Below are 11,025 nucleotides of genomic sequence, written 5' to 3' on the forward strand. Positions count from 1 at the left end.
AGATGGGGGAGGAGAACATGAGGTATCAGGAAGGTCGAGTTGGGGGAAGGACAGCAAGGGAAGAGATACGTTGATAGAGGGAGCCATTATGGGGCTGACAAGAAACCTGGCACTAGGGAAATGTCCAGAGATCCACAAGGATGACCCCAACTAACAATCTAAGCAATAGTGGAGAGGCTACCTCAAATGCCCTTCCCTGATAATGAGATTGATAACTAATTTATCTACCATCATAGAGCCCTCATCCAGTAGCTGATGGAAACAGAAGCAGACATCCACAGCTAAACACTGAGCCAAACTCCTGGAATCCAGTTGTAGAGAGAGAGGAGTGATGAGCAAAGGGGTCAAGATCATGCTGGGGAAACCCACAGAAATAGCTGATCTGAACAAATGGAAGGTTATGGACCCCAGTCTGACAACTGGGGAACCAGCATAGGACTGAACCAGCCCATGCCCCCTGAATATGGGTGTCAGTTAGGAGGCCTGGGCAGTCTATGAGGCTTCTGGCAGTGGAATCAGTATTTATCCCTAGTGCACTAATGAGTTTTGGGAGCCCATTCACTATGGAGGGACACTCCGTCAAATATACTGGGGAGTGGCTAGACTTTGCCCCCAATGATGTGACAGACTTAGATGATTTCCTATGGGAGGCCTCACCCTTTCTGAGTAGTGGATGGATGGTAAGGGGGTGGGGGAGTGGGAGGATGGGAGGGAAAGGGAACTGGGATATATAAAATAAGATTGTGTTTAATTTAAATAAAAAATTAGAAAAATAATCAGAAGAAACACAAAGAGAATATGCAGTGAAAGTTTTAGTGGTGGTCCTAAGGTGCACAGACCATTTCCTTGGCTGAAGGAGTCTTAGTCATTCTGAGTAGGGCATTACTGACAGGATGGAAAGTCTAGAGAGCTTGAGGGGGCCAATGGAGGCATATATTATTAGAGAACCCTTCCTAACAGAAGCACTTACAGAGCACAATAAATAATTCACATGCTCACTGTGTACTATTATTCATCAGAATATTCCTAGAAAACAAGCTTTTGGATCTTTGGGGAGATAGCACATATAGAAATATTTTCAACTTTAATAGTTTCCTTAATACATAATTTCAATGTAATTAATTTATTACAGAGATCCCAGATTAGACTGATGAAGGACTGTGGAGGATTTGAAATGGTAAGCTTTTTCTTTAGATGAACAACTGGACAGTAGAGGGTAGAATTAAAGTCTAGACATATGGAAAGTGCACATAGCCATAGAAGTGTACATCTCAACAGGTCAGCAGCCCTAGCTAGCCAATGCCATGGAGAGCTACGATGACATGTTAGGTGGGTGTCTTCCCCCTTTGTGATGTACTTCTGCCCTAGAACCCTGGGACCCCTACATTCCATTCTTACATCACTTGCCCCACTCACTTTCCTGAGACCTTCATAGAGATGGACTGCTCCAGTTGGCTGCTCTTCTAGGGACAGCTGAATCAAGGCTTTTGGTCTCTTTCTAGAGAAATATTTCCTCATCCCTTCGTGTCTAAGGTAAGTTCTTTCTGAGGGATACCCTAATAAGTTAAACCTGAGCAGGTAGAAAAGTTAGGAGCCTGTGTAGATCAACCAAGTACTTGTGCCTTTCTTGTGTCTTCAGCTCTCTTCAATACTTAGGACTGTGCTTTGAGCTAAACCCTTACTGGGTAATTCCTTAAGGATCCTAGAAACTATAACCATGTGAGGGACTCATGAGCCACTATTTCCAAGGGAAGTCTCTTAGCTTCACAAACTACATGCCTGAGATTTCCTCCATCCTTAGCAACACCAAATAGTCTGTTAGAAGGGGCTACTTCCCAACTTCCTCTTGGATACAGATGCCATCTTCATGGTCCCATAGATGCCTCAATGTCCACTCACTGAATCTTTTTTGATGACTTCAGTTTAAGGACCCGTCCTGTACTTTGAGACACCAAATTCAGTCTGCCTGACAGTTGGTCCTGTAACTGTGGAGATTCCAGCTCTTGTATCTTAGCAATAATTACTAAATTAGCCCAGTGATTCACACTCTACTTACCAGATCCACCTCTTTTTGGCACAGTAGAGCCATGTATCTCTTTCCTGAACCTCTGAAAATCATTAGCTGGGGAGACCATTAGACATGTGGCAATCCCCTCACTAACTTTACCAGCAGATATTCTTAGTCTCTGCATGTATTGGGCTTGTTGTACCTTCTTCTTAACTGTCCACCACCCATCTCCCAGTCACAACTGCTTCATTCTTAGCTTCTATGAAATCAGATTCACTTTCTTCTTATGGGTGAGAATGTGTCTGTGCTTGGCCAATTTATTGTCTTTTTCTTTTCTCTTAATCTCAATGAACACTCCAGGGAACTAATCAATGACCACTCCAGGGCACTAATCAATGACCACTCCAGGGCACTAATCAATGACCACTCCAGGGTACTAATCAATGACCACTCCATGGCACTAATCAATGACCACTCCATGGCACTAATCAATGACCACTCCATGGCACTAATCAATGAACACTCCAGGGCATCTAATAAGGACAGAATCTTGACCCAGTCTCAGAAACTAACTTCATCCAAGCTCATAGAATCCAACTAACTCCTAACCACTAATTCTCCCATAGATCTAATCAGGGGTAGGTGATCTCAGGATGAAAAGGAGCACAAGGAAATTTCATGTACTGAGTGTTACTGTCCATCCTCACCTCCTTCTTTCACAGGACATTTTGTTTTGTGCTGAAAGAAAATCAGATAGTGTGTGGTTTCAAAACTCCACTGATCCCACCAACATGAAAACAGAGAGTTGCCGGGGAAAGAACTCTCTGAAAGCTATTAGGGAACAAAAGAAATGTCAGGTGAGGTGACCACACAGGGGGTGGGCAGAAGCAGCTAAGTGACCAAGGGCCACTGTAGAAAGATTTCTCAGAGGGTGGAAATTAGAGGCATTCAGGACAAGGACCAAAGTCTCCACAGGACCTCCATAAGTCTCAGGATTTCTTTCTCCACACATACATGCTCGTTATGTCCTTCTACAGCATCCCTGAGGACTTCAAATTGGTGAATTAGTACTAAATGCATTTGGTGACACAACCCCTTGTAAGCGGGGAGGGGGAGCAGAGAGAACGAATAACCAACACTGAGCATTTCCAGTATAATTGGGAAATAGCTGTTATTCACATCTCTCACCTGAACCTCACATTTCCTAGATTAGTAATCTTGATTTTCTAGATGGTCCACCGAGGTCCCCCAACATGGCGGGCATTCTGGGATGAATGGCACACATATCCAGTTTAATAGTTGCCAGACTGTACATTTCTTTCTTTTCTAGCCCTTCCAGGATATTTCTACTTATTTTTCTGAAGAAGAGTGGGCAAAACTGACCACGTGGCAGAAAAGTGCCTACACGTATATGAAAAGAAACTACATCAGAATGACGAGCCTAGGTAACAGGGAGTTCTGGGTTTGGACAAGCATGGGTGTCTTCCCATTATTTTATATACCACAGTTTCTCATCAGCATGTAGCAGGCCCCTCTCCTGCACCATAGTTTTCTTCATGGAGAAATGTCAAGGTGCTTGCTGAGTGTGCTTTCTCCCATCTTGTTCAGGGTTGAGAGCATAGAACACAGGCACTCGGGCCTGCAAGCTCTTGTTCTTGCAGGCCTTAAGGTCTGTGCTGCATCCCAGATTCTAGCTGTATTTCCCCTCCTGTGCTGTCTGTTAAAGAACAAGCACTTAGCCTGTTGGAGTTACTCCCTATGGTGGGATGCCATGCTCAGTCTTAAAGCACGGGAGAGGGGCCTGGCCCTACCCCAACCTACTGTGCCAGACTTTGTTGACTCCTCATGGGAGCCCTTACTTATGAGGTCAGTGGCCTGGGGGGGGGTGGGGTAGAGGAGAGGTGAGGGAGTGGGAGGAAGTGAGAGAGTGGGAGGAGGAGTGAGAGGGAGAACTATGGTTGGAATGTAGAATGAAATCAAAAAATTTAAAAAAAAAATAAAAAAAAAAAAGAGCAAACATTCTGCTTCCTCTTAGGGGTTACAGTCAACCAACCAGTTTTCATGCGTTGCAAGGAACATGTCAAAGAATCCCCGGTGGAAGTTAAAGCTAAAGCTGATGGCCCGGATAATAAAGGTGAGTGGTCAGGGAGGAGCTGGTGAAGAATGGCCTTTTCAGTCAAGATGCCTGGTGAGGTCTTCAGGTTAGGGCTGTGTGGAAAAGAGCTCATTCATGGGATTATGTAGAAGACCCTTTCATACGAAAGTCTAAAACAATCAAGAGAATGCACATCATTTTGGATAACGAGTAAATGGCAAATGTGTAACATCTTCAATTGGAATGCACACTCTTCTGTATCACATCCTAAACATAGGGAGACAAATCCCCCTATACACATACATGCAGACACTGTCACAGAAATCACACACACACAGACACAGACACAGACACACACACACACACACACACACACACACACACACAGTGACTCTCCAGATTGCACAATCTCCCACAAGCACTTTGCTTGGTTGCAAACTCCAGGCCTGAAATTTATGCCAAGTTTTTTGAGTGCAAACGAGATTACACTAGATAGCCTCTCAAAACATGGAGCTGAATCACTTATCCTTCCTCATGCTTGAATATTCAAATCATTTCATTTGTTAAGTTTTTCATTATCCCACATCTGAAAGTACAGACAGGTCAAAGTTTCCTGAAATCAATTTCATATGTGGTAAAGGAAATGTACTGGGATAGGATGAGCAGTGATGAGACTGGAGAAACATTTCCTACACAGTCACAAGGAGGACTTCTAAAGTGATACTATAGATAATGCCTATGTCAGAGTACAGTCAAAGGGAGTCACACTCCACCAGCTCCTCCTTCATGAGTGGGCTCTCACCCTTCACTCCAGTATTTCCTAAACTGGCAGGATTCGGAAGTTTTGAAATATTTGCTAACAAACAAAACCTTCTGATTTGTTACTTTCCATAGATGAAGATTCTGAAGAAGATTTTTACACTAAACAGATAAAACGCATAAAGGTGAGTATCACCTATTTCTGTACAAACACACTATGTTTGTCCTTCAGTTCATGTCCACATTGTTGAGGATACTTTTCTTTTTGGTGGTGGATAAGTGTATAAAATATATTTGATACTTAAAGTGTAAAATTTAATGTGAAGTATCACATGTTTCAAATGATAGATTTCGGGTCTTGTTAGTTTGGTGTGTGTTTTTATTTATTTGCAAGGTCCTGTATTAAATATTATCTAGCAAATTAGAATACCCCTGATCAGGTGGCTGAAATACCACCTGTAGATTACTGTTTACCAAAATGCCTTATTCTAATTCTCTTTTGTAGCTGACAAGAGTAACAGTTGATCTTTATGATATACGTGCAAAACTTGGTGGCAGAGATTCTATTTCAGCTTCTTCTATTATGCCAGGTGGGATGCAATTTAATTCCTGTTGCTTAACATAATTTCTTCATTCTTTTTCAATGTGGTATTTATTTAACTCTTTGAGGATTTCATAAAATGTATTTTGATCATATTCACACATGTTCATCTAATGCACAAAAACATCTTTCCTAGGAGTGTTTCTCACTTCTCCACACTCCTCAAATTCATGTCTCGTTTTTATTTTTGAAAAAAATTAATCAGCCAAACCCAATATGTGCTGTGTACATATTGTGGGATGTCGACTCATCTACTAGAGTAAGGGCCATACCCTTAAAGGAAACTGACTCTTCTTCCCACAAAAGCCATCTATCATTACTCACAAAGGGGTGGGAGCTTATGAGTCCCTACTCACTCCATGCTAGAATGCTGACAGGCTTGATCCTGTGCAGTTCTTATGTGGGCAAAGACAGCTCTTGTGAGTTCACGAGTGTAACGAACCTGTCATGTCCATAAAACACTATAATGCTCTGCTCCTCCCCATCTTCTGCTTCTTACAATCTTTGTCCCCTTCTGAAACAGTTCTTGAGTGTGGGAGGGAGGTGCATGACATATATGTTCAGTGTTTAGCTGAGCAATCCATAGACACTTATTTTCTGCAGTCTAACCAGTTGGGAGTTTCTGTATAAGCCACTACTCACTGTAAAACAACACTTCTCTGATAATGTCTGAGAGCTATCAATGGGCAGAGAGATAGGAATTTAGAGGTCAGTTTCTACTACATTCCTTTAGCAAAATCACAGAAATGGCTTTTCACCATGGGGTCTGTGCAACCATAGGTTTTTGTCAGATTTACAGTACCAGGTCCACATTTCTTCAGTCACAACATTCTAATAACTAGAGGACTGATAATATGGTTCAGCACAACTGTGCTAAATGGTTGAGATGAACAGCACTTCACTAGCTCTCTAGTCCATAGCCCAGATCACTGAAATGAACACATGTCTTCTTTCATTTCTGAAATCCAGAGTCTGTTCATTCTTTCACCTTGGCACTTTCCAAGCAGAAATCACCAGCTGGCTGCTGCTCTGTAAATGGACCATGCACTCCTCTGCTAAAAATGACAGGCCTTTTGCTGTGGACTCCTCCCAGTGTGATTGGCCTCAAAACACATCTACACCTGGGAACTGGCTGCCCCACAGACCCAAGCCAGAGAAACCCTCAGAGACACCTGACTATGAAATGGGAGTTTCTACAGTTGGCAGGTTCCAGTCTAGTGTAGAGAGTTAAGGGAGCTGAGAGTTAGTGGACAGTGAGGACACAGTTAAGGACTGAATGAAAAGAAGGGGTTATAAGGGCACGTATTCAGTTTACTATATATCATTTAAACTTTCCATTTGGGTGTGCTTGGCATGCCTATAATTGCAAAGCTCTGTAGGGTCATTAGACCAAGACTTTTCTAGGGTACATGAAGAGATTTTGTCTCAAAACCAAAACCAAATGAAAGAAAGAAAGAAAGAAAGAAAGAAAGAAAGGGGGTATGGAGAGATGGCTCAGTGGTTAAGGATATCTGCTGCAGATCCAGAGGACTGAAGTTCAGTTCCCAGCTCATTAGTGACTCACTAGTATCTGTCACTGCAGCTTCAGATGATCTGATGAAGTACTCTTGCCTCTTCAGACATATCCACATATGTGTCACACATACAGACATACACATGTATACATAAATAGAAAAAATGTAAAATAAAGGGCAGTAAGTCATGTTTCCAAGCTCAGAAACATCGTTCATTTGGTTATACACAGACTCTCTCTCATGCATGAATCAGGAAGTTGAATGAAAGGCAGCTTATGATTAGGGACCAATGCCACATCTTGATATCAATAAAAATAGTGTAGGTGCCACAAAGTAACAACATATATAATTTAGAAAAAAAAAACAACCAAACAAGACAATACTTAACCTGTAAGGCAATGTAGAAATGGTACTGATAGCCTGAATAAGTGCTTTGGTGTTTAAGACTTGCTGAAGAGGGCAGCATGTGAAGAAAAGAACCCAAAATGAGTTCTGGTGCACTAGGCTCAGGAAGGGCCCAAAGACACCTGCACACCCAAGAGAAAGCACATGTTTTGTGGACAGACAGTAGGGTGGCAATGGATGAGAGTAAATCATGGAAGAAACAATAGTCTGGTTTCCCTGCATGTTCTGGGCCCTGAAATATCCCAGGCCTTTCTGGGTGAGGAGGTCACCCAGCACCAGTTCAGATGTTAGAATGAGTCTCCATAATCATAATTTTACCTGTCCTTCTGAAAGCCATGTGACACCTGACAAGTCTTCTACATACTCTGTGGGTCACTTTTTAAATCTATACAATGAAAGAGGATGACCCCAGGGTCCTCCTTCTAGTGAAGGATAAAATAGGACATCTATACCAGATGATGGAGGACTTGAACCAAACAGTACACTAGATGGCATAACCTGAAGTGGCCTTTGGTCTGTACTGTTGTATGGCTAACATCTCAGTCTTTGGGAGTCAGCAGATGTAAAAAGCAGACTATGGCGGAGGCCCATGGGCTCATGGGAGGAACAAGCCTTTTTTCTTTTCTATCTAGCTCTCATGCACTAATCCCTCTCTATTTCAGGAGTCAATACTGTTCGGGTGAACGCCTGGACCCATCGGTTGCGGGTAAGGAAGAATCGAATAATATATGAAGAGATAAGTGACCCCGAAGAAGAAGAAGAAGACGACGACGACAACGATAATGATGATGATGAGGACTGAATCTGTAAGTGGTCCTTTGACCCATCTCCCAAACCCAGAATACACACTTTTCTCATATGGTATTGGATCATTCATCCACTTCTAGTCCTTTTGTGTGCAACACTGAGGGTGAAGCAATACACTAAGCTTCCTTTACTGCAAAGCTGGGTAATTTGGAGACCTTCCCTATCCAGGATGCTGTGGGCTCCCAAATCCAAGTTCAGCTTTCAAAGTATAGGGCACAGTAAAGGCCACACCTTCCTTTGGCTTAGGAATTCAAAGACAAGGTGAGGAAGTCACTGTGCTCTGAGTAGAGGGTTTTCCTGTGGAGCAGAGGCTCTGAGGTTTGGTGGGAGGAAAACATGCAAGCTTTGAAGGATAGGAGGAAACAGACCAGTGAGGAGGCAGTGTGAATTCACTAGCATTTCTTTTCTTTCTTGTCTCAACCACAGAGAGTCAAAATAAGCCCAGGAAGATAAGAACGTGGCAGGAATTCAGGGTTAGAACCTCAACTCTGAAAGCCTAACTATAAGTTATATGTAGAGACATATGTATATACGTACTTATTAAATTTCATTGTAGTTCTAAGAGTTAATCATCAGTTTTCTATTATTTGTCAAGCGTTCTCTTAGCAATTTTGCAGGATGTGTCAAACACTCTGTCAGAACTTTGTCCCAAGCATTCACTATGTATTATCATCACTGTGTCAAGTCCCATTAGAATTGTTCTTCCTTAGACAGGCCATCTTTAAGCATAGATTTTGCTTTATGGCATCTGGTTAGCACCGGGGATACCCCATGCTAAGCACTTTGTTAGTATTATTCTTACTGTGTAAAAAACACTCTGGTAGAATACCAATGTTTCAAACAGGCTAGATGGCTCAGTGGTAAAGGACTGCCAAGCCAGACAACCTGAGTTCAATCCTAAAGACCCACATGGTAGACAGAGAGAACTGACTTCCCCACATTGTCTTTTGACATTCACAACTGAACTCTCTCTCTCTGTCTCTCTCTCTCACACACATACACACAGAGTACATAAATGCAAGTATAATAAAAGAAGTCTATCAATATTCCATCCAGTGAGGCATATTGCTATTTCATACTGCTATTTGTCTGCCCTGTCTCTCTCTTAGGAACCATGTACTATTAGTCATCCTCTGCACTGAAGCACACTGCCCTTCCCTTACTCAGGACTACTGAGCAGAGTTCATTTGCTTATTTTAACACATTTCTCTGTATTTGTACACAAATATACAAATCATCACTATGATCACTTGTCACTTGCTATGTTCCACTAGAACTGTGTGTAGTCACAGCCATCGTATTCATTATCTGGTCAGTGCTTACTTCCTCCCCTGTCTGCACACAGGTAAAAAATTCAAATTCTCTGATGTAGGAGAATCTGGATTTTCTTGACAACACATATGACCTTCATTTATGTAAGAGCCCGAGGCTCAGTGTAGATCAGTGCTTTAATCTTACCTTTTTCGAAGTAAGTGGTAATATCTGATTCTAGGGATTGAACCCGGGTCCTCCTACATGCAAGGCAAGTGCTCTACCACTGAGCTACACTGGACTAGTAGTTACTGCTCCATTGCTGAAAAAAAAATGCCTAAGAAAAATAAAGGAAGGAAGGTTACTTTGGGCTTATAGTTTCAGTGGGTTCAGTTGGTGGATGTTTTTCCCCAAACATGCAGCATGTGGGAGAGGCTGTTCCTCCCTCATGACTGACTAACATACCCAACAGGACCAGGGGTCACGGTGACACTCTAGACAAAAAAATAAGATACACTGACAGACATTTGGGACTTTATATGAACATGAAGAGATAATGAAGTAGTTATTTAACAGAAATCTAAGGAAGGTAGCCCAGTTGATGTGGGACTAGAGGCTGAAGCATGAAGCCAAGTGCAAAGTCAGGCCTAAATGGCATCAAAGGCAGAAGCATTCAGAGAATGACAGATTTAAGGCTCACATCTGAAGAACACAGATGGTATAAATGAGACCTAGGGCTCTGGACCATGTGGACAATGTGTGTGCTGCAGGCAGGTCTAGACTTCATTAATATTACATGGCAGATGCTATGAGGTGAGTTGTGTCATATACCCATTTCACCTACCATTCATATGTAGGAGCCATAATGCCCAATGTAGCTCTCCTAGGAGTGATTGAGTTAATGTGGGTTCCTATGGCTATGGCTCTGATGAGCGAAACTGGTGGCCTTGTGGAAAGGTAAGACACAAGAGATCTCTGCCTCAGCACTATGTGGGGATGCAGAGAGGAGTAAGAGGTGCTGATAAATGATCATGATCAACCAAACAAGCCAAATGTAGAAAGACACATGGTTCAAGTTTAATTTCAATGAGTAACAAAATTTAAATTTATATTCTTGTGTAATTTTGTATGTAGGGTACCATAAGATAGGAAGCTGAATCCTTAAAGTGGTAAAAAGAGTGATTCTATGCAGGGACATGAGAGTAACAGGGACAACTGGGGAGAAAGAAGGGAACTAGTAAAATGAGGACAGATGTTGGGACAAGGTGATTGGAAGGATATGTCACTATGAATCCCATTACTTTGTATGCTACCTTAAATCATTAAGTAAATAGAGTCCTGAGGATGAAATGCAAAGAGAAACAGTCTGTTTTTTGAAGAAGAATTAGTATTTTTAGGGAAAACTGGGACCCATGAAAATGGAAGTTGGAAACTGGCCATTCTTGTCACTCTCTAGCAGTGCCCTTACCCTGTTATCTGTCTCACTAACACCCACTGTATGGCCATCAGAACAGTCACATATGTCAAGTAGAAAGGTAAGACTACTCCCAAGACAAATGTTAATAGTGGCAGACTGATGCCTTCC

The 11,025-nt window shown here is 42.2% G+C and overlaps 1 protein-coding gene across 1 annotated transcript; it reads left to right on the forward strand.

The window, feature by feature from the left end:
* Positions 1-1,434: 1,434 nt before the first annotated feature.
* Positions 1,435-8,184, forward strand: LOC127217113 (protein SSX1). The gene is made up of 5 exons (XM_051177951.1): positions 1,435-1,533; positions 2,731-2,865; positions 3,339-3,453; positions 4,044-4,142; positions 8,045-8,184. Exons 2-5 carry the CDS (start codon positions 2,800-2,802, stop codon positions 8,182-8,184), a joined length of 420 nt encoding a protein of 139 aa, XP_051033908.1. The 5' UTR covers positions 1,435-1,533; positions 2,731-2,799.
* Positions 8,185-11,025: the final 2,841 nt, after the last annotated feature.

This window comes from Phodopus roborovskii, unplaced genomic scaffold, assembly GCF_943737965.1.
Source record: "Phodopus roborovskii unplaced genomic scaffold, PHOROB, whole genome shotgun sequence".
In the NCBI taxonomy this organism is placed as follows: domain Eukaryota; kingdom Metazoa; phylum Chordata; class Mammalia; order Rodentia; family Cricetidae; genus Phodopus; species Phodopus roborovskii.

Excerpts from the sequence above, each read along its gene's own strand:
- LOC127217113 (XM_051177951.1), top strand. The coding sequence starts at position 2,800 with ATGAAAACAGAGAGTTGCCGGGGAAAGAACTCTCTGAAAGCTATTAGG. Across the intron at positions 3,454-4,043 it reads CATCAGAATGACGAGCCTAG|GGGTTACAGTCAACCAACCA; the intron begins GTAACAGGGAGT and ends GCTTCCTCTTAG. Across the intron at positions 4,143-8,044 it reads TGATGGCCCGGATAATAAAG|GAGTCAATACTGTTCGGGTG; the intron begins GTGAGTGGTCAG and ends TCTCTATTTCAG.